Genomic DNA, 24,398 nt, shown 5'->3' on the forward strand with positions numbered 1-24,398 from the left:
TAAAGGCTGTATAACACTATGTGAAATACTGGCTGAAATTTATGTGGATGATCTAAGTGTGTATACCACCATTCAGGTTAAATCACGTGGTGTGCATGATAGCTAAAGCCTTTTGCTTTAAATTACACTCTTGTAGTTAACAAAGTGAATGTATTCAAATTAATTTCATGTAATTCATGTAATTATTTCATGTAATATTATTTCATGTAATTCAGCAAATTTATTGTTTTTAATGTATAGTACTCCAAATGGAGTACAGTGTTGGGACCATTAAATTTTAATTTGAAATCTGCAGTACTTCTCTAGATATCGCTTAAGGTGGGACTTAACTCAAGCAAAGAAGGAACCCATGCAGCTTCAGCATCCGCAGCTCTATTGTAAATATGCCTCTGCTCCATGGCACATGCCTTTGAAGAGAAAATTAGCTAAAAGTTAACACTGAACAATGTGTATTTCATTGAATAAAGGGTGGGACTCTTGCAATGCATATTCTGTTTCTAATCATAAAAAAAAAAAGGCTACTTATTTATTGCAGAAGAGTACTGTTTTTAAGCAGCTGCTTTATAACATATGAAATTCCCTATATTTTGGCAGGTATTGATACTGAATGGAGAAAAACTCAGTGCATGCCACGTGAAGTGTGCGTAGATGTGGGAAAAGAGTTTGGAGCAACTACAAACACCTTCTTTAAGCCCCCATGTGTATCCATCTACAGATGTGGAGGTTGTTGCAACAGTGAAGGACTCCAGTGCATGAATATCAGCACAAATTACATCAGCAAGACAGTAAGTTCTCACTCTTACTACAATCCAAGTGCTCCTTGCAAATCTGTTTATGGCCGTGCATACTTAAAACTTATTTATTGCCACAATGCGGAAAGAAAAAAATAAATTTTAAAATATATAGGAAAAACAGCTGAAGATACTACTGCCAGGAAGAAAATGCTTAACCCACAAATATATTTGGTTTTCAAAAAAAAAAAAAAAAGATTATGATGTCCAGTTTTGTTATGACATTTTCCATTAAACTTAATTTTATCTGTTTGCTGTATTTAGCCTGTAATTTTGTTAGTGAAGACTGTATTAGGACATGTGCAGACAGGATTCACATTGCAAAGAGAGCCTTTTAGGAGCTGAACCTTGGCATATTAAGAGATACTTGTGTAAAGTAGCTTTTTTGTGTGTTTTCATGCAACATCCTCAGGTATATGTCCAGTTTTTATTCTTCAGGACTAGCTCAAGGCTAGTGAACAGGTAAGAGTGTGCAGGGATTGTGCATTGAGCCTGTGAGCTTCTGTTAAAGGAAAAATATACATGCCATATTCTATTTTAGGTATCTATAACAATTATTATATCATCTTAAAACAATGGTTTCCACAAAAGTTGTGTAAAAATAGTCACACTTCAAAATATTTGCTAGGGTTTGCTCTTGTTACAATATTTGGTCTTTTTGTTGGTTGTGGGCTTTTTTTTTTTTTTTTTTACACTTCTTTCTAATGCTTTGAAGAAAACTGATTTTATAGTAAATCTAGTTTCCTTTTTCAACTAGATTCTTCTAGCTGAAGACATCCATATGTATATATAAGTATGATATGTAACTGCATAGCCAATGATTAAATGGTAGCCCATGGAAATATCATTCCCTTGTCACGATAATTCTTATTGCTCAGAGCCTTCTTGAGAGAAGATTAAGAAAAATTCAGAAAACAAAAGCAAACTTTTTTTTTTTAAATACATCTTCTGTCTTCATTTCTCATGAAACCTGTCTATGTGAAATGGTGTATTCTACCAAAAATTTTTAATCCTGAGTGTGAGCTAGTGCTAGGCAGCCACACAGCACAAGGATAATGCAACTCAAATAGCTTTAACAAGGAAAACTACAACACTGATACCATTCAGCTCCATAGATATTATTCCCCCAACAACTGTCCTAATTCCAGTTGCTTGAAAGATATATATTTTTCATGTTACAAACTAAGAAATATGGCCAGATTATTATTATTATTATCTGGCATATAAGAAGTTTATCTTACCTGAAGAAAGGATGATCTAGTTGGAGACAGTTTTTGCATTTTGCACAGACTTCCTGGTCTTGGAATACGTTGTAAGCTTTGGGTAAATAATCCCCTTTGATTCATCTTTCTTTTTATACCTGTTGAGTGAAGTCATTAGTCAATTTTTTTGCCTAGCATAAAATGTTTAGATTAGTACTGAGTTTCTTTCTAAGTTCGTGATGTCATTGGTGATATGATACAGGTGTAGTTAAAGATTTGAGAGAGACTGAAAAGGAAAATGCTACAAGGCTTGTCAGAAAGAAGAGATGACAGCATTGTTTTGCTTTCTTACCTATTCTGTAAAAGCAAGCAATATAATCTCAGAGTTTTCTATCTCGCTTCTGCTTTCCAGTTTTATCTGGTCCTTGACAGAATGCAGTTTAAAAAAAAAAATACTTATAAAGGAAGAGAGCTATAGCTATATCTCTTCATCTGTCATCATCTCAAATCTTTTTAAAGTTATGTGACTACAGCTTGCCCTGTATCAGATGAGCATTAGGAAGAAAAAGTGTTGGATTCAAGACCCTTCTGTGGAATTCAGGTACCCTGCACACCTATTTTCACTACTGTTTTCCTTTTATTTCCTGAATGAAATGAAAACAAATGGTTAGTAACCAGGCTTCTTCTGTTTCTTTTCATAAGTCAGAATTTTTGGTAGCCTTATTTTTTGATGTATAAACTCCATAAGAGAAGCCTTATGGTCACCTTGCAGAAAAAGTGTTTAATGGCAAAGGAGCTTTTCAGCTGGAGATCTTACTGTGAGGGCAAACCTTGGTATTGGTTCCAGACATTAAAATCTAAAGAAAATGGATATTGGCTTTATTCGTAATTAATTAAAAAGAAAAGAGCTAAGCATAGAAATTACTTTTATGGAGACCAAATCATTGATTGGCAGGAGAATGGTCTAGGTCAGCTGTTCCCAGGTTGGCTTGTGGAATGCTGTGGTGGTCCAGAGAGAGTTCAACAGTTCTCCAGTGCTGGCTGTGCTTCTCCTTTCTAGCTACTTAACTTTATTAAGAGAAAAATAGAAAAATATTCAGGTTTGCTTTTAATTTCAACAAAAACTGTTTTTGTAATGCTAAGGGGTGTTTATACAATCACGATTGGGATATGAGACAGTTCCTTAAGATGCGGTACAAGGTCTATGAAAACATTTGAAGATCCCCTTAGGCTAATTCATAAAATGCCGTAGATCATTTCTTCTCCTTTATCCATGACACTGCAATAACCCAGGTTTGTAAGTGGTGGCTTATCTAATAAAGGTCTGTGAGGAGGGTGGTTGGATGGGTTTTGATTGTATTTTGATTTTGATTTTTTTATGGTGATTTTTTTTTGTTTGTTTGTTTGGTCGGTTTGTGTGGTAGTGTTTTTTTGTTCCTAAATTGTTATTGATCCTATATCCGTTCTCTGTTTCTTTGATACGAGTAATTCAACAGCAGTTACAAACATTGGAACTACCTGGTGCAACAATAGCCGTCCCTGAGCTGTATTTTTTGTATGCCCCACCTAGAAGTACTTACTTACAGGGTAAAGAGAAGCAGTGAGGAGATGTCAAAAATGAGCCATCTCATTCCATTCTTCCTCTTGGCTGGCAGGATGGACAGTTTTTTGGCTTCTTTCACATTATTTGATGTAAAGATCCTAAATCTTTTTTCATGGTTACAGTAATAATCCCTTAAGGGAAAACATCTTTCCAAACAGTTTGAGATGAGATTTAGAGGAGCTTTTCTCACAGGAAATAAGCTAGCAGCTTGATGTTGTTTGCCATATTTGAGATGTACGTGATGTTCCTTTAAACAATTTGGAGATGCATTTGTCACAAGAATTTTCAGTCATTTTGAACTTTACCATTTATGTCTTTTCCCATGCATTTTTCTATATTAGACTGGTGATCGTAATGATAAAGTAGCTACTATTAATAGTGGGAGATAAATCAATATAAATTCAAAATGTTTTTTTTTTGTTGTTGTTGTTAAAATCTATTGGAAGAAAATTGATTCAAATATAAGAAGTTAGAATAAGGAACCCTAGCGTGCTAAACATTTATGAAATCATTTATGAAGTCTTCTATGTGGTGGTCTGTGGTACCACACAGTTCTGGCCTGCAAGCTCTTGCAAGAGGAGTAAAGAAATAATGAGGCTGAAAAGAAAAGGGGACTGATGCACTTGACATCACAGTAATTGCAGAGTGCCAAAGGCCATTTGGGTTGGATGGAACAAGTCAGGACCACCTTTGCAATGTCTCCTCTGACTGTATTTCTCACTCGAGAAGCACAGCACAGAGCATATGCGCTGAACTTCAAGAATTTTAAAAAATTACAAGTAAAAAAATGAAAATTCAGGATAAAATGGTTTGATAATTGCATGTGTGATTCTGTAAGGGATCTAATTATCCTCTTACCTTTTTATTAATCTGAAAAGTTCTTTAATTGCATACCTGTCTGTACCAGGAGGCAGAAAATATAAGCATAAGCAGCTGACATTCAGGTCTGTAGGACAAGTTTTTTAGTTTTGGCTGGTGCAGTGGAATGAATGATAACTATTTAGCCTAAAATATACCTGATTATAGGTTGTGTCTGAGGTAGAGAAATTTGCCATTGAAATTACAGGTCTCCTACTGTGGAGGAGAGAAAATCAAAACAGCCTTTTCAAACCTTTTAAAGTACATGTATGGTATGTATTTTAGCGTTGTGCTTTGTGAATAAAATGCAGTTTAATATTACACATATTCTATAATTAAGACATTATGAGTTCAAGATGACCAGATACCTCTTGTTGACATTGAAAAGTTATAAGAAATATATTAAGAAATATATTAGATAGTGAACTAACTACTTGACTTTTTTGCTTCAAATCAGTCCTATGGAGAATAAAAAGTAATTAAATGCCCAGAGATTTGTAAAAATATTTATGGACTATAGCGATAGACTCTAAGCCTGTAGTCCAAATGTACAAAGAAAAATTATCTTTCTTTGTTTTTGAAGATGAGCATTTCATGTTTGGCTAGGTTGAAAGATTTATGATGGGGAAGATACTATATTCAAAGTATTATCTGTAGATAGATTTGTGTATACTCATTTATGAGAAAGGTTATCATTTTCTCTTTCTGTTCCTGTTTTACGTTTAGTGTTGTGCTCAGATGAATTTAGTCAAAAAATCAGTCTTGTAAGATGATCTTTAGATTCTGTTTTTATTAATGCAAAATGATAGCTGTAGAAGTCTGTAAAAATACAGTACATAAAAATCTTACTTTTCTATAAATACAAATATCCAGTGATAAATTTGTAAATGTCTTGCAGGGATAACAAAATCAGTCACAACTGGTGAATTTAGCTGACCGAATAGAAGATGTATCAGGTTTTGGTCTAAATTTAAAGACTATTCCGTGTTTGTTTGTGTGTTTTTTTTTTGTTTGTTTGTTTATTTGCTTGTTTTAATTAACATGAGAAAGCCAGCATTAATAAAAGTATAGAACCTGTTTATGTTTTCCTACACAGAAAAAAATAATAATCGAAATTGCAAAAACAGGTGTATATAGTTACTGAGGGAAACTATTGTACAAAAATTTACCTAGAAATATAGAATTAAGTACTGTAAAGTGCACATTATCATGTGTCAGGGTGAGAGAGATGGACCTGTTTAGCTTGGAAAAGAGAAGACCGAGGGGAAACCTCATCAATGTGTATAAATATCTGAGGGGAGGGTGTCAAAGGATGGAGGCAGGGTCTTTTGAGTTGTGCCCAGTGAGAGGACAAGAGGCAATGGGCTCAAACTGAAGCACAGGAAGTTCTGGCTGAATATTACAGGGCACTTCTTTACTGTGACAGAGCACTGGGGCAGGTTGCCCCAGGTTGTGGAGTCTCCTTCTCTGGAGATATCAAAACCTTCCTGGATGCCATGCTATTCAATGTGCTCTAGGTGATCCTGCTCGGCAGGGGGTTGGACTAGATGACCTTCAGAGGTCCCTTCCAACCTTCGCCATTCTGTGATTCTGCAGAAAGTAAAGCATTTTTTTTTTCAATATAAAACAACAGTCTCGTAGCTGACTTTCACAGTAGCCTATCTGATAATTAACACTTCTGTTATTAAACATAGTCCTAATGCTTTGAAAAGTAAATGTAAAAATGACCATTAGTATCTGAAGAGACTTTGATAAAAAAAAGATGGTACCTGAAGAAGAATCAGCTTTAAGATCTAGAGTATATTTAGCAGATACATGAGATTTGATGATAACTTAACATGTGTTGTTGATCAATAATTAAATCACATTTTCTTATACTATAGGCATGGAAAAAGTTGTGATGGAAAGGAAATACAAATCTCTCATTTTAAATATAGGAAATATTTTTTCTATTCAGTATGTATGTTCTGTACAAGGAGAAAGAATATCAAGTCATCTCGATAATGGTCAGTAGAAACTACAGAATATATGTATTCTTAAAAAAAAAAAAGCCCTGCAACCAAAGCTTTTTGAAAATCCACATAGTATCAATTACTGCAATGATTTTGGCACAAAATTCTTGCTTTAATAACACTATAGTTTTTACTCAAAAGTGGATGATCTTCTTGCAATTTACTGTGCGAGGCTCTTCGATCTTTTTGTGACACAAAAAAAAAAAAAGGAAAAAAACATCAGAGTCACACACTATCATGTTCAATGGTAAACAAATATAGTTTAAGCAGCCTAGTGTTAGGAGTACCCAGTTTACCCCATTGGGTAAATTACCTCATTAGGTAATTACTCTATTTTCATTCTCAGCCTAACTTTGCTATTCTTTAATAATAGGTGATGTTGTCTGTGCCAGACACTTGATGCGTTGTTTTTACTTTCTTGGTTTTTGCTTTAAAACTTCAGCAAAAGTGGTGATTCTGCTGCTTCTTAGACCAGAATGAGAGAGAATCGTAGAATCATTCTGGTTGGAAAAGACCTCAAAGATCATCCAGTCCAACCTTTAACCTAGTACTAAAGTCCACCGCTAAACCATGCTGCTATGTTGTACATATACACTTTTCTTGAAGATCTCGAGGTAAGGTAACTGAACTGCATCCCTGGGCAGCCTATTCCATTGCGGCACAACTCTTTCAGTAAAGAAATTTCCCTAATATCCAACCCAAACCTCCCCTAATGCAACTTGAGGCCATTTTCCCTCATCACTTGGTGTTTGGAAGAAGAGCCTGATTCCCCACCTCGCTACAACCTCCTTTAAGGTAGTTGTAAAGTACTCATAGAACCTGTTTTCTAGATCCTTCACCTTCACCAGCTTCATTGCCCTTCTTTGGACACACTCCAGCACCTCGATGTCCTTCTTGTAGTTGAGGTGTCAGCATAAAATGAAACTTAAAGATAATTAAAGGGGCCAACAAAATAAAATTAGATTATTTTGTTTTCTCTGAAAAAGTTGTAATGTTTCCTGGCTTTAGGCAAAGTATATGACGCTTGTTAATTTGTAGTAGGAAGATGTGTTTTGTTATCTTCAGGACAATCTGCATGCTCTTAAGCCTGAAAAAATACATTTTTTTTTTATTTTTTTTTTTAAGACCTAGGAAAGGCATGAAACTGGAGAGTTGGAATTATTTGTGACTAGAGCACTTCATAACTTTGAGTTGAACAACTATGCAGTTTCAGATATAGACACCTAAATCATATTTTTTTAGGGAGAACCAGTCATTAATACATCTATCTTTATCATGGTGGGAGGGATGGAACCTGGCTGATTCAGAAGGAGCTGGGACAAGATTTGCGTATGCTAAGAATTATGTTAAGGAGACCAAAACCAGGGAAGGGCACTGAGCTTTGCTGGCTGGCTGGCTGAAAGAAAAGCTATGTTTGGGATGAAGTGAGGGGAGGCTGGCATGGAGAATCATATTGGGTGTAGACCTAAGGAAACAAGGGCTGAACACAGTGCTTTGTAGAGGAATACTGGGAGGGGTGAGAAAGACTGGAAGACCTGCAGGCTAGTTGTCTGTTGCAAAACAGCCTTAGACTGGCTGAATGGAATGTGCTCAGTTCCTGTGAAATGCATTAACTCTGTATGTTTTATAGCTCTTCTTCCATTGTGTCAAGATTCCATTAGTATTTGTGATATACTGATATATACAGTATATACATATATATATTTATATATGCTGATTATTATTATATATGCTGATTATGATTATTAATATATATGCTGAGTATTAGCTCACGTGGAAGAGGCTGGAACAGAGCTTTAACTGTAATTATTTTTTTAATGTTGTTATATATATATATATATATAACATTATATATATATATATATATATATGTAATACTCTTTAGTTATCACATATTTCACATATATCACATATTTCACATATATCACATATATCACAACCAATGGTTGTTTTCCATTGGTTTCCTGACCTTAATGTAGTGTTGGTAGCATGTAAATACAGAACAGCATGGGAAAGTTGAGTCTAATTTTTTCTTTTAAATTTTGAGTATTTGCCTCTAACTCTAGTAATACTCATTGCACGTACTTTAATTTGCTGTTAAATGTACTATAATTATTCAGATTTTTCTCAAAACTTTGAGCCATAAAAGCTCTCCACCTTGAAAAAAAACAACTACCCTAATACCTCCTACCATCAGATTTCATGTTCTTCAGGAGATTGAAGCTCATTCTTTGCAGCCTTTCATCCTGAGTATCTGTCTTTATGCAACAGCCCCTGAAGAACTGACCTGGTGGAAATGTCTTTCCCCTTATTGTCTGTAGCATGAATTAGCCTGATTTTTACTATCATTTGAAGCTGAGAAGGAAGGGCAGATTTGGGCCTTTAAGAATACAGTGAAACCAATCCTCTACTGAATGGGGCAGTCAGACAGAAATATTAACCATCTGCTCTCTTGAGAGGAGGTACCCACAGCAACAGTAGACACCCAGCAATGGTGCCAGCAAAGAAGACAGTCAAGAACCAGCATCCTGCTCAGATGCTGTGGTACATTTCTTATACAACAGTCCTTCCTGGATATTGACATTTGGCTGTTAAGTATTGTTAAATATGCCCTGTAGTTGACAACAGCTGTTTAAACATATTGCTCTATTGGATGAAGAAGATTAGGAAGAAATAAATTAGAGATATTAACAAAACCAGAAAGCATTACAGAAGGTCAGATTTTACCTAACTTGAAGTGATTTATTGACATAATAATTCAAACTCTGTGTATGTATATTCACTTTCACTTAAATAACTTAATTGGATTTAGAGATGCTGCTATCAGTTGAGAGCAATGCATTTTTTTTTAGAATGGATCCTATTTCAAAATGCCAGAGATTATTTAAGCAGAATTATTCGGAGTTATATAATACATTTTCTGTAGCAGATTACTTTTCAATAATGTATTTCTTGTGAAATCCCTTCTTGATATATTTTGCATTATCAGAAGAGAAGAATAAATATCTCCTTTTCCAGAATGCATCAGAATATAGTATCCTAATAGCATGTGCAGACATGCTAAAATATGAAGGAAGAACAAATCAATAATTCCAATCCTTTATCATTTCCATTAAGGATTTTTTTTTTTTCAAAATGCTAGTCCATGTATCATCTTCAGCACTTTCTGAAAGTGAGGCCCATAAATATAATACTAAATATAATGTGTTATAATCTCTAACATAAATAGGTGAGTTTGGGTTATTGGCTTTATTTGTAAGCAGTAGCTGCAAGCGGGTGATGTAAAATATGCTGTTAACAGAATTTTATTTAACAAATTGAAGGTTATTCTATGAGAATAGGGAAACTAGTTTACCTTTCCATTGCTGAAGTAGGGTACTTTGTATTGTACTACTGAATGGTAATAGTTGTTAGCAATATTCACATCTAAACTGATACCTTTCACAGTTTAAATGGAAGGATAAATGTAGATGAAGAAAATTCATGCCCACCCTCTTTTCAGCTCACAATTGGGAAGTCTTAGAATTTTTAATGAAATTTCTCATAGTGTACTCCAGAAGCCCAACAGGTGCTTGGGGATTGTAGCAGTGGTCCTACACTGCCATCTCCAGTGGTCTGGAGTCTGTTACACTTCACAGCATGGCAGACTGATGTATTCCTAGAGCAAAGGAAGAACAGACCATGCTCTTTTTTCAAGAAGCTGTAGTTTGGTCCATGCAAAGAATCATGTTTATCTTCAGCTGCTAAATTTTATTACTTCTCCCTAGAACTAGTGGTTTTTAGTGGATTTTTACTTCAGCTTTGAAAAAGCAAATTCATGTTGTCATAGGAGAACAGAGAAAGCAGAAGATTCTCTTTATATGTGTAATAGTGTGATTAAGTGTATATTCTTTGTCCAGCCCTAGTGTTTGATCTGCCCTTCAGTTCATATATGCACTAAAAATCTTTTTTACAAGATATTTAATGCATTATAAAGTCCTTTGCTTCTATAAGTTCTTAGATGCCCTTTTTTTAAAGAGGCCTTAATGGCTGTACTGTCCTTCCAAAAGCACAAATTGTTTAAAAAAGTATATAAAATGGAATTCTTGCATACGTAGGTGACTTTGACTTTTGCCATCTCTTTAGAGATCAGGATTTAAAAAACAGATAGCCAAAAACCTCAGCATGTATTTTCTCAAATGTGTACTGTATATAGAAGTGAAAGCTATTTATCATAAATGTGGTCCTTTCTGTCTTTACACTCTCCTCCGATTTCTTTGTGTGTGTGTTAATTCCAAACCTATGATGGTCTTCAAATAGATGGATATTTTTAAGAGAAATAAATAGGTACATAAATTTATTTTCATATAAAAAATATTAGTATGAAAAGACTGTGTTGTGATTATTGCTCTCTTTGGATGAGACATTGGTGAGAATGCCTTTTGTGATTAATTTAAAAACTTTTATAACAGATGAGGGTAAAGGAGCCAATACTGATTTGTAAGCCAACAAGGATTATAAGAATAATAAAAAGTTGATAAAATTTCTCTTTCCAGAAATCTATATCGAACTTAGTGAAAAACCTGGAAGTTTGCCTGGTGATAGTTATGTTTAAGAGAGGCAGACACTGATTTTGCATTCATTTTATTAGTACCAAACTTTAAACTAGGAGTGGACTTGTGCCTTTATAATGACCCCAAAATTTAATAAGGGTTATTTATTTTGCAACGGGAACAGGAATCCAAATGTTAATATTCTTTGTTGAGAAGCCTCTTTGTCAAGATAAACTCTTCCCATGGTAGCTCCATAAATGGAGAGCTTTTTTCCATCAGTACATGGAAGATGCAGGAAACTATTTTCTGTTTGTTTTTTCCTTGTACAGAAGCAAAGATATATCATTTTGCATTTTTAGATTCTATTGGGAAAAATAAAAAATAAAAAAATAATAATATAAAGGATTTAGTACTTCTTGCAGGAAAGCTAATAGCATTATAATATTCTGAAACAGAATAAGATACAAATATAGTACTTCTGCCAACTCAGTTCTTTTATGATGACACTCACAACATTAAACTTTTTTAAAGATACAGTCACTCAATGCTTCCAAAATTCATTTTGTAAAATAGATATTTGTCAGAGTTGAAAGCCCTTCACAAAGTTTAGGTTTAAGTTGCCTAATTTAGGTATGGCAATGATATGAACTTTATTGTGGGCTGTACCTTGAGGGTCCTTTACCTCAAGACCCCTTTACCTTGAGGGTCCTTGGTGAATACACCCCATACAGCTGTACCTGCAGGCTTATTAGCACCCAGGCTCACTTGTGTACTCCTTTGTAAGATTTTGTGTTCAAGACATCCTGAAGATGTACTTTGCATCTTGAGTAATTTAAAATGATCAGTGTTTAAATCACATTTGCAAGCTTCCTATATGCCATACTATAAAGTTACTGACTGTAAAGAAAAAAAAAAGCATAAAATATATTATAAAAACACATTGCAGATTCCAGCTAAAAATTAATTATCAACTGAAACTGGAAAAATAACTAATGACCATATTTTGAAGGCCCCAGACTATTCAGAAATATTCTTAAATGCATTTGGAAATGTGACTGCACACCTAAAAGGCAACAGTGTGCTATTGTATTAAAAATACCACCAAAAATAGCTTTTAAGACTTTGACCTAAAGTATTTGTCCTAACTTTTCGGTAAACTATTGAGATTTTAGTTTTGAAATTTTCTTAATTTCTTAAAATTAGATGACCTGGGTGGTTTTCTGTTATCCCATGTTGAGTTTTTCCACAAGGCATCACTGAAGTTATCTTATTTGACTCATTTAATTACGGTTCCCACTAAAATTAGGCTTTTGTTCATTTGCATACATTAATATTTCATTAAAATATATCATTTCTTAATATTCTGGAAATGTACAAGATGCATTCTGTTAGGGTGACCATATAATTTTCACTGATATAAATACTAGAAAGTCAAAAATATGGTATGTGTATCTCAAAACTCACTTATATGAAAATGTTTTGATCTAAATTCAGTATGTTGCTGTTTTATACAAGCTTTGTAATTTTTCAACGGATGTATTATGTCGTAGCTGATCCCCTTTTTAAATTATTATTGTTTTCCAAATTTTTGAAGAGTCTTTCAAATACTATGTTTTGGATATTAAAAAGGCTGCCAATTTGAAGTAATTTCCTCTAGAAGAATGAGTTCTTCATAAATTTTCATCTTTTAACATCTTTGATTTGAATGTCATAGTAAGCAAACTGGCATATAACAGGACTTAACACTAAAAATGTTAACTGTTATGACATAGATACTGTATTCATTTTTTTTTAACTTAGCAATTATTTAGCAGTATCATTGAATATTGAACTGAATGATAGTGGAGAACAAAAACCGAAGCTTAAATTCCCTATGGCGTTTTGTCTATGTCATTATATCTTCAGTTGTACTGTTACTGGTCTATAAAAAAGTTCTTTTATTCTCTTTGCTTTCCCTTCTGTAGTTGTTTGAAATTACAGTGCCTCTTTCTCATGGCCCCAAACCTGTAACCGTCAGTTTTGCCAATCACACGTCCTGCCGATGCATGTCTAAGTTGGATGTTTACAGACAAGTTCATTCTATCATAAGACGTTCCTTGCCAGCAACACAAACCCAGTAAGTATGAGACTTGTCTTTCCTTTCGCCTTACGAGCAAGCATATGTAATTAAATTTAAAATATTGCTGGAAGCTTTCACAGTTAAGATAGGTGACCTTGTATACATCAGTAATAGCAGAATACATTTTGCAAAGGAGCTAATGGTGGTTTACATGGAAAGAACATTACTAAAGCAATTAACACAGTACCTTTCTACCCAGTGGGTAAACTGGGAATAGGTCACTAATAAAAAGTGAAGAAAAAAAAAAATTATAATGGTTGGTTGGTTTGTTTTCCCCCACGGAGGAGCAAAAATGTAGCTAAGGGGAAAAAAAAAAAATCAACTTCTTAAAAAAGAATAACACTAAGAAAAGAAAGCTATCAAAAAATACTGACTTTAGAAATAAGGAACAGGTAGTATGTCTCCCTCAAGCTGTATTTTACTGTTAATATAATAATATTAATAATAATATTTTTTTAAAAGCTGTTAAAAGAAAACTCCTGTCCTTAGGGAATCTTTGACTAAAAATCTTTTTGGACATTTTCATATGCCAGAAGTGAAAACAAAATAGAGCGGGAAGGGTAAGCAGTCCACAAAACTGACAAACTGACGTATCGATTTGTTTGAGTAGTTCATAGGCTTGGTGATTTTGAAAGGAAAAACTCACAAAAGTATTAGCACTGAAGTAATTGTCATTAAAACACTTGAAGAACTTACTACCATTAATTCACAGGACTGAGTGGTGATTTCATGGTGCATACATATTTAGTAGGACAAAAATACCTAACAGGCTACCAGTTGCATTATAGACGATGAATGACTAAAACCTAAACTGGAATCAATTATATACATTTTTAATAAGATGAGCGAATAGTTTAAAACACCCATAGAAGCAAGCTAGGTCTTTCTCTTTTCATTTGTTCATTCAGTTAAAATGTGAATGTTCAATGTTTTTATCAAAACGTGGATCATAAACAGTGGATTAGAAAAATACTAGGGAATAAATCTATTTATAGTTTGATTGCATAATTAATGGATTGTAAAAAGTCAAAATCTGAGAGTCAATAATGAAGACAAATTATGCTGACTGTTGGCAGCTTCTCAGTATCTAAGAACAATTATAATTACTATTACAGGAGTTTATTCTGTGCATGAAAGAGCTACCTATATTTAAAGGGAAGTAAGCATGGACATACCAGACTTTGGCCAGCTGACTGTCCTGCAGTAGTATGCTGTAGTAGAACACAATATATAGTAGCATTCTGTAGTAGTAGAGCACACACAGGCCTTGCCTACTGTTAAATATTATCTTTACTTTCATTTCCAGAATCTTGAGGCACTCAGGCTCATTGTTTTTTGTGTTTTGTTTTTGTTTGTTTTTCGTATTTTCATTTTATAAATCATTGCTTTTAAACTTAAAGCCATTTACATGTTGCTGATGAGTGCCTGGATTCTTTTCAGAATCCCACTGTTTTTTGTGTTTTGTTGGTGTTGTTTTTAATTTACATTCTTGTCACAGTGGTAGATCTGCAAGTGTACATGTATTTCTGCACCTCTCATTTTAACAGAAGTACAATAATAATATGCATATGTATTAATGGAAAGAAAAGCCTAAGAGTGTAAATTCTGGTTTTAGGGTAGTAAACTTGGCATCTAGTAGGAATTGAAGGCTGGACTATGCCATGATGCACATGTTAGAAAGAGGAAAATAACTTGTAAGACATAATATAAATAGTTGCTCTTTTTTGTATAAAATATATTTTCTGCACAACGTTATCATGCGAATTAAGGTCCAGGTCTTTGCCTGTTCTCCCACTTTGTTCTGTTTATTTCATTTTAATAAGTAGTAGCTAGCACTACATACCTATGGGGCTGAGGCATGTCAGTTCATGCTAACCAATGTTTCCGAATACCTTCTGGATTAATGGCATCTTAATCTGTACCCTTCTCTGTCTGTATAGAATTTCATCAAGATGTGCAACTCAGTTAGAAAATTGTTACTTTATTTTAGGAGCTTGGTGATTTTGGAGGGGCAGGAAGTGGAGCAGGAGGGGAGGGCATGGTCTTTAATATATATATCATTCAGATTCAAGTCTCTATGATGACCATTTTTTTTCCATGGTAGTGTAAATAGGTACTTACAGAGCTGACAGGCGTATTTTAGATGTGGTTTGTGTGCATGCTGTACACATTAAATGTTTCTCCCTCCTGTGCGTCATCTGTCTTGACAATGACAGGTAATGACTTAGCATGCTTTTTTATTTTATTGTTATATTTTGTTTTATTTTATTTTGAGTTGATAATGGTTAGGAAAGAAGGTAATGATTTTTTTTTTCAAAGTTTTTTTCCTCTGATTTTTAAGCCTTCTTAACTTTCCAAAAAAGTTATAATAAGATTTTAAAATTTGAGCCATGTCCCCCAGTAATTTTCTGTCCCAGCAGCCAAAGAATTTCTAAGGAAAGTAGTTGCAGGGTTTTTTGCTAGTTGTTTCCAATCTTGATGTTGAAATACATATGGTTTTCTTCAAGTTCTTAGTTTTCATATCGGCATCGTCTTATTATGGTTCATGTGTTCTTGGTGTTTTCACACAGTGTCACCCTTCTGACAATTGCCTTCTCTGCTCCAGGTGTGATTTGGGGCGGGGGGGTTAACAGAATATAATTACATGCCTGTACATTCTCAAGCTGCAACAGGAGACAGGCAAAAAGGCATATATGCCAAGTGAAGGAGCAAGAATGAGATCATTAGCGGAATGAAATCAGAAAACACCAGCTTGATAAAACAGGAGGTGTTACAGGGTGATGTTGAACTAGAAGCAAAGAGTTGTTTAATGTGGTTGAATGATAATCAAGGAAGAATGTCCTAGCACCTGCATTTTTGAATGTGTGAGTAATGCTGCTGCTCTCAGGGAAATGAGAAAGTGCCTAAAATGGGTAATGTATGAGCTGTCTTAACACATGAGAATTTTAGAAATATTCTAGACACAATGAATTAACGACACAGCCTGGATGGGTGAAGTTAGGCATGACTCGTTAAAAGTTGTAATGGGCGTCTGTGGTGATAAAGAAATTGCAAATAAGGAAGATCAGATAATACATATAAATATTCTCATGTGGTGGACCTACTAGCTGTTTCACATCCTGTAAAGAGATTAGCTACTGTTAGGATTTTTTTGCTTTCTTTGGCACCACTATGTTGGCTACAAAACTCCAGCAGGTACAAAGCACTAAACTGTTAAATTGTGTATTTTCTTTCATTTCTAAAGTAACTTCATCACTGCTGAGGTCCAAATCTTCAGAGTCAAGAAAACTGGCCGAGATTTGAGAGGCTGATGAGAAATAATCAGTTAATGACACACAACGATCATATAAAGGGGAAGAGAATCTGGTTACATTTTAGAAAATTGAGTTTGGTCTACACCGTTGATTCAGAAACTGTTATCAACTGTCATCATGTCCTGCTAAAAAGCAACATAAAAAATTATTCCAGTTGCCACCTATGTGGTATTTGACATGCAAACACTTTTTATACTGCTCTATTTTATATATAAGGCTTCCATTCAAGGGTTAGAAAGTACAAGTATCAGTTTCTAGAAGTTAAAGCTAAAAATTGAAATGTAAGAAGGTATCTTCAGCAAATGGTTAAAGATTCCCCTACTTGGGGGAACCTTAACTAGTAGCAGACTTTGATAGGAGTTAAAAACAAGATCATGAATGAACCTTTGAAAGGCATTTTGTAATGGAGGGAAAAATGCAATCAGCACCTAAAAACAATTTCTTCTTGATTTCATATGGCAATAAACCAACTGTATATTTCATTCTATAGGTGTCACGTGGCAAACAAGACCTGTCCAAAAAATCATGTCTGGAATAATCAAATTTGCAGATGTTTGGCACAGCATGATTTTGGTTTCTCTTCTCACCTTGGCGATTCTGGTAGGTAGTTTTGCTTAGCAGATTAAATGTAGTTCCATTGTTTGACTTACCTAAAGAAGGTAAAGAAATTAAGAGTTGAGAATTAAATCATAGAATGGCTTGGGTTGGAAAGAGACCTTAAAGACCATCTACTTTCAATCCCCCTGCCATAAGCCAGGATGCCACACACTAGGTCAGGTTGCCTAGGGCCCCATCCAGTCTGGCCTTGAACACCTCCAGGGTTGGGGCATCCACAACTTCTCTAGGCAGCCTAAATAAATTTTTTCTTTATTAATGGTATTACATAATGTTGCCTGTCTTCTGATTTTTGTTTCTTCTCCAGACACCTTGAAAGGTAAGAATTTACTATCATTTCTGCACTTAAAAATATGGGAATAGGATGAAACAAAATTCTGATACTTGTGTAACTTCTTTGTTGTATTTCCAGACACATCTGATGGATTCCATATTTGTGGACCAAACAAAGAGCTGGATGAAGAAACCTGTCAATGTGTCTGCAAAGGAGGCATGCGGCCCTCAAGCTGTGGACCTCACAAAGAATTAGACAGAGCATCGTGTCAGTGCATGTGCAAAAACAAACTTCTCCCTGCTTCCTGTGGACCCAACAAAGAATTTGATGAAGAGAAGTGCCAGTGTGTATGTAAAAAGACCTGTCCCAAACATCAGCCACTAAATCCTGCAAAATGCATCTGTGAATGTATAGAATCTCCCAATAAATGCTTCTTAAAAGGAAAAAGATTCCATCACCAGACATGCAGGTAAAACATCAGTCTTCATCTCTTTTGGTGTGCCTAAGGTATAAAATTTGAGGTTGTGTTATTAGCTGTTTTGCTGAATCATTTTGTAGCCATAAATTGTAAGCCTCTCTTAGGTTCAGTTTTATCTTCTATAGCTTTTATATCTCAGAGGAAACTACTAGGCAGAATAAATATTTTACAGCGTGCTTAGTTTCTTATGCTCTCTCTTACTAGTACTTCATATTTAATCTCTTTTCTTTTGATGAAAATTAAGTAACATGAAAGAAAGAAAGAGACAGAAAGAGAGAAAGAAAGGAAGATTAAAGTACCACTTATTTTATTTCCAGGAACAAAATTGTTCTTAATTAGATTTCAGAAGTCAGTTCTGGAGATATAATCATTTGTTTTATTTTCCACAATTCTGCATATTCTTCGTTTCACTCAGTTGATGCTAAAGATTTATGAGTACACAAAAAGTCTCTTAGCTCTGAGTGATTTCTGTGAAAAGGCACAATATGTAATTTTACAGTTATATACACACATTCATCCTTTAAAATGGGATTTGGCCAGGCAAGAAACTCTGAAATTTATTTATATATCACAGGAGCTTTTCCTTCCATGACTGCTACATCAACAGAGGTAGCAGTCTATATACATAAATATTTAAATGTCTAGGTTTTAAGAATCAAACAATATTATTTCTGCCTTATATAATTTTGATGAGGTAAGTTTTTCTGCAAAGTTAATTTGTTAAAACATAAGACTATGCTATTTGGAGGAGAAGGATCACTTCTATTTATTAATATATCATAATTATTTCTATTGTATTGATTACTCTTAACACTTCCAGAAATGTCCATTCATTGGAAATGGAAAATAGGGAGATTTAAATATCTCTGGTAATTTGTAGTTTATCAAAAGTAAGCCACATGCTTTTTTATAAAACATGTAATTGACAGTTATGTCCACGTTAGTTTATCATTAATTAAGACAACATGTCTAATATCAGGAATTAGAGCTGTGCTGAAGAAAGGAGTAAAAAAAAAAGATTAACAACTGGCAGATAATTAACATTATCTGCTTTTCTCTCTTGTGGTTGACATAACAGAGTTTGAATCTCTTTCTTACTTTCAAAGACAATATGATATAAGAAACAGATGGAGAAAAGGAGGCTCAGGGGCGCCCTTATTGCTCTTTATAGGTACATTAAAGGAGGCTGTAGTGAGGTGGGTTTTGGTCTATTCTCCCACGTGCCTGGCGACAGGACAAGGAGGAATGGGTAAAGTTGCGCCAGGGGACTTTTAGGTTGGATGTTAGGAAGAACTTCTTTACTGAAAGGGTTGTTAGACATTGGAATGGGCTGCCCAGGGAAGTGGTTGAGTCACCATCCCTGGAGGTCTTCAAAAGACGTTTAGATGTAGAGCTTAGTGATATGGTTTAGTGGAGGACTTGTTAGTGTTAGGTCAGAGGTTGGACTAGGTTGTAAAGGATTTAGTGTAGTTTATTTGCATTTTAGCTCTGTCCACAATCCACAACCTTCTGTAAAAAGGAAAAGACCTACAACATTGTCTTTCGCAAAAAAGATCCCTTCCTGTTATGAGACCAAGTAAATGGAGGTGCTGCTCTATAACTTTGTGATTAATAATAATTTCTTATAATAATAATGCTTATTATTATTATAAATATATAATAATAGGATAATACGATTTCTAATAAGATTAATAATAAGATTTCTAATAATTAGATTTCTAAGACCTAGGCAGCTGTCCTAGACAGCTCCCTGTGCAGAGAGAGAGCAGTGTTACAGATTCTTGTTTGGAAGCACCTAAATGTTTAGAGGCAGAGGTGTTTTAGGTACAATACATAATGTTAGAACATGCTCCAGAGGGCAGGGATAAAAACCCATTTACAAAGCACAGGATAGGAGGGAAAAATAAAATAACACTAAAACTTACTATCAAGGTGCTACCATCATTAAAAGTAGCATATTTACTTCAGTTTCATCTTTGGAGATGTTAGACTCTCCAAAATCTCACACCTGAATTGGATTTTTTATTTTTCTTTTGGTAGCAAAAAATCACAATCACTGACCACAAATAAAAAGTTGCCACTGATTCACCCCAACACTACACATACTGTTGGCACACTCCAGCATGCTCAGATTGTTCTCATCAAAACAGACATCAGCCACATAAGAGCGCCCATAGAATACCTGAATAAACAATATTCAGTCTAAATCTTTGAAATACCCAGTCTGTTGTTCAGCAGTTTCCTAAGAAAGTCACATTTATATAGTTACAATTATTGTACTACTATTCACTCTGTACCATTACATTAAAAATTGATTTTGGCCAGTTATGGTGTGGCCAGATCACTGGGTGCCTATCTGCAAAGGATTTTAGAGGGAGGAGAGCAGAGGGAATTTTTTGCTCTGTTGAAGTGTCCCAAACAAGGATACGACTGCAGGTAACTGGAGTGTGACTGCTGCCAGAACTGAGACACTCACTTGGGAGAGATGCTTTATAGCATCTCTCAACTGCAAGTTGAGTTGAAGTCCACAGTTCACTAGCAGGCATGACGCCTAAACAAAGCAGACTCCACATATTTAATGACGACATGACTGCTTTTCATTTTGTGCAGTGTGTCATAGGGGAGTTTGACTTTGTGTATCATCTTTTCTTTTTTATTATTTCACTGTACTATCACTCAGTACAGTAAGTAGTCTGCCTGTCTCTGCCGTGAAAGTTAAAAAGACAGAGTTCAGTGCTTCATCCATTGCATCACTAAGGAATATCTTTTTCCCAGTAGAACCCTCTGGCTGATTTGCAGAGTATTAGATCCTTTGGCAAGCATAATAGTAAAGTTTACTTGCTCCCTTGCTTTCTCTCTCTCTAGTGACAATGAGATTTTCGTGCCTTTTACCACTGTTTCCAAACGTGATTGGGCAAAAGGTCAGTAGGGCTCTGACAGGTTCCTCTGAGCTGTTAGGCTGATCTCAAGTATCTACGTAAAGACTTAGATTAGCACAAAGTAAAGTTACTCTCTTAATTACAGAGACCACACTGGTGAAATAAGCTATGATTAATGACACTGAAAACACTGAACAAGACGTGACTAGTTGATAAATGCCATGTTTGCAGCCTTCCTCATTCCTTATTGCTTTCTTCATAGCCAAGTTCATTGGTTGAACTAACCAGCTTGAATTAATGTAACTGTAATCCAGACCCCATATCATAAACAAATTATTGCAAAGTGGTAATTTGGTATCCAAAACAAGCATGCGACATACTATCTTATCTGCAACAATAATAAGAGTACCCTCAAGCCTGAAACAAAAATTGCCTAGGGAAAAGGATACTGAAATTGCCTTAGTATAGTGTAATGTAATGTCTTTAAACTGAAGTTAGCAATATCACTATTTCACAGACACACATTATTTAAATACAAGTTTTAAGTATAACTCTGTTGAAATTTGAAACATATACTTTTGTCTTTTGACTCATTGCCAGTGTCTGAAAACAAAACAAAACAAAAAAAACAGACTTGTACTTTGTCTTCATTATACACCAGAAAGTATTTAGCATTGTTATTGCAAGGTTATTTTAGGTCAGGTTCTTGTTTTAAAAGAATAAAAAAAAATAAAAAAGGAAAAGGAAGAGGAGTTCAGGGACAACCACAGATATTATCTTTGTATGACTTCTATTTTTCAGTTAACGAAAAATTTTCCTGCTTTTTAGCTACTTGTGCGTTATTTTTGTTGAACTTTTTTTAATCTAAAAGAGGCTATTTCTGCTCTTTTTCCTGTCAGATTTATCAGAAGTATGCAGGCTCTGACCTTACTTTAGAATGCAGATAGATGCAATATGAGGTATAGATAGATATAACACTACTGAACTCAGAGAGTGGTGTAGGAATTTGCAGCCTGAAGAAAGTACGTTCTCGTTTTGAAGATCAGAGTCACAGAGTAACAAAAATAAACAAATCTCTTATGCCCACTGCATTAAGGTAAGAAACAGTACTGGGTAGGAAAATGGTACTTTTGACAATCGAAAGGACTCCAGGTTGCCACCTGGCAGGATACAGTATGCAAGCTCATCACAAGCCAATTTAAATGCAAAAATATTACTGTATTTTCAAAATTAAAAGGGAGAAAAAAAAGATGTGATACTGAAGGTTAGACTGCAGTTACAACCCGGCAACACTTTAATTCATGGGTATTTCTTGCAATGAAACTATTTATTTTCCATAACATTCATGATTCTTGCCATTGTCTTTTGGAATTATCTTGGAAGAATAGGCCAATTAAAAGGGGTTCCCAGAACACAAACAGAAGTCAAAAGATATGTATTCATGGGAATAAAACTTTCCATTGAGCAACGGCAATGTAAATGCACACAGATTTATACTCCAGGTTAATATAAATTATTGTGTTTTATTAATGCCCACTTTTTTTGTTTCTTTAGTTGTTACAGACCGCCATGTACAGTTCGAACGAAACGCTGTGATGCTGGATTTTATTTTAGTGAAGAAGTATGCCGCTGTGTACCCACATATTGGAAAAGACCACTTATGAATTAGTGAAGAGAGCACTACTTGCTATTTTGGTGTACATTTTTCCACTAGAACAAAAGAACAACAGAAACTTTGCAAATATTTGGAATTAAATGTTCACCAGAGACCCTGTGGGGCTTTCAGAGACAGATACATTGTGCTTTTCTGAAGATGTGGAAAGCAAATGTAGAAAATAACTGGGGTTCAAGTTTTGTAAAGAACTCAATAAGGACTTATTTTATGCCAATGACCAAACAGCCTAGGTTCTCCTTCTTGTGATTTTTTTAAAGAGATAATGACTATATAATTTATTTCCACTAAAACCATTGTGCAGCATTTCTGTTTATAGCAGTAACAATTGTTAAAGCTCACTGTGATCAATATTTTTATATCATGCAAAGTATGTTTAAAATAAAATGGAAATTGTATTATATAATGCTGAGAACGTTTGATCATCTACCTATAGAAAGGAACTACAATTCAGCTATGTTACTGAAGTCCTAAAAATGGGGAGAAATATGTTAAAAGGAAGTACTTTTAAGAGAGGAAGACTACGGGCATTTTCTTGAATCTGTTGTATATGTCATATGAAATATAAGGAGTTATACTTAGTGTTTCATAATCCAGTGATATACTTGTCTTTAGAAGGAAACTAGCAAAGCAAATATAGCTAATAACTAATGAAAACACTGGAGATCCTGTACCTTGCACAAGGATAAGGACAACAGCAACTGTTCACATTCCACTACATACACCCTTCATTTCATTTCTTGTTAGCATTCCTAAAGAATAGTATAAAACCATGATCTGTTGAAGGTTAGTAGTATGAAAGTAGAAACACCAGCTATGCTTTTTATATAACATTACAGGCCATATACTACTAAATAATTCAGAATGCTTTGTTGCACTTTTACCCTTTCATACAGTTGGTTATCTTGGTCAAAAATCTGCATGTGCAAAAATACTTTGAAGGAAAATAGTACATTTTACATTCCACTGGGAACATGAGAAGACATCCATGAGTCCAGTATGAATTGACATCTACTGTACATAAAAAAAATAGTCAGGACCACTCTTAGTTAAAGAGAATGCAAAATCGAACATCTTCAACTCCAAAGATAAATAAATAAATAAAGGTAAGGTTTTTTAATTTGCATGGGAAGAGCAATGTGCACAGACAACCTATTCAAAATTGAAATATTTCAGAATTTCCAAGGAAGTTGTTAAATTCTGCACCCAATAAGGTTTGCATAAATAGAACAATCAAATCTTAAAAGCAAGATTTCTATAATGGCTAGATCTACAAAAATATTTTTAGTTGTCATAATTACTTCTCAACCAAGTGCTGGTTCTGAGTAGCAATTACTTAGAAAGTTTCCTGGAAGTGGGGCTTGCTTTTCTAGGTTTTTGCATGTTTAGCTATCAGAGCTCCTTAAAATGAGTGAAGGCTATTTTTAGTTACTATTTCCACTGTGAGTTGAGATAGGTCTAATAAGTGGGCAGGACGCAAAGTTATTTGAGAGATCACAGTTTTCATTGTACATCTGCTATCTTCACAGTTCTTTCTAAAAGACCAACTATTTATTAGCTAAATAGGATTAAGTTTGGGCATACATGTACTGAGAAATGTCTTTATCAGTATATTGCCTCAGCAACTAAATGCAGGTAGAACTGACAATTTAGCATCTAAATACAGCTTTATACTAATGCAACCACGCACAACTTCTCATAGGTGTCTAAATTGTTGGCTATGAAAATCTAATATCAAGAGGTTAATAGCCAAAACTTCATCCAGTATTACTAAATACTGGATTTAGGTCAGAGGTTGGACTCGATGATCTTGAGGTCTCTTCCAACCTAGACAATTCTGTGATTCTGTAAAGATCCAGACATGTACTTTTATATATGCCAGCTGCTTGATTTCTTAAAATATTTTATGCTTCTTTCAATTAAGGAGCAAACTTTAATGAAGTCTTGAGAAAACAAAATGTAGGTGAAGCTTCTAAAATAAGTTTCCTCGTATCTACCCATGTCCAATACAGGAGAGAGGTAGCGGTGGACGGACAAACCAAATCTGAA

The 24,398-nt window shown here is 34.6% G+C and overlaps 1 protein-coding gene across 1 annotated transcript in view; it reads left to right on the forward strand.

Moving 5' to 3' along the window:
- VEGFC (vascular endothelial growth factor C) overlaps positions 1-23,003 on the forward strand; it is a 74,335-nt gene extending 51,332 nt beyond the window's left edge. Inside the window, exons 3-7 of the mRNA XM_082758771.1 lie at positions 595-785; positions 12,963-13,114; positions 16,922-17,031; positions 17,459-17,789; positions 22,232-23,003. Coding sequence (XP_082614897.1) covers positions 595-785; positions 12,963-13,114; positions 16,922-17,031; positions 17,459-17,789; positions 22,232-22,346 — 899 coding nt within the window. The 3' untranslated portion in view covers positions 22,347-23,003. The remainder of the gene's footprint in view (positions 1-594; positions 786-12,962; positions 13,115-16,921; positions 17,032-17,458; positions 17,790-22,231) is intronic.
- Positions 23,004-24,398: the final 1,395 nt, after the last annotated feature.

Source organism: Aythya marila (genome assembly GCF_965140915.1).
Source record: "Aythya marila genome assembly, chromosome: 4".
Classification (NCBI taxonomy): Eukaryota; Metazoa; Chordata; class Aves; order Anseriformes; family Anatidae; genus Aythya; species Aythya marila.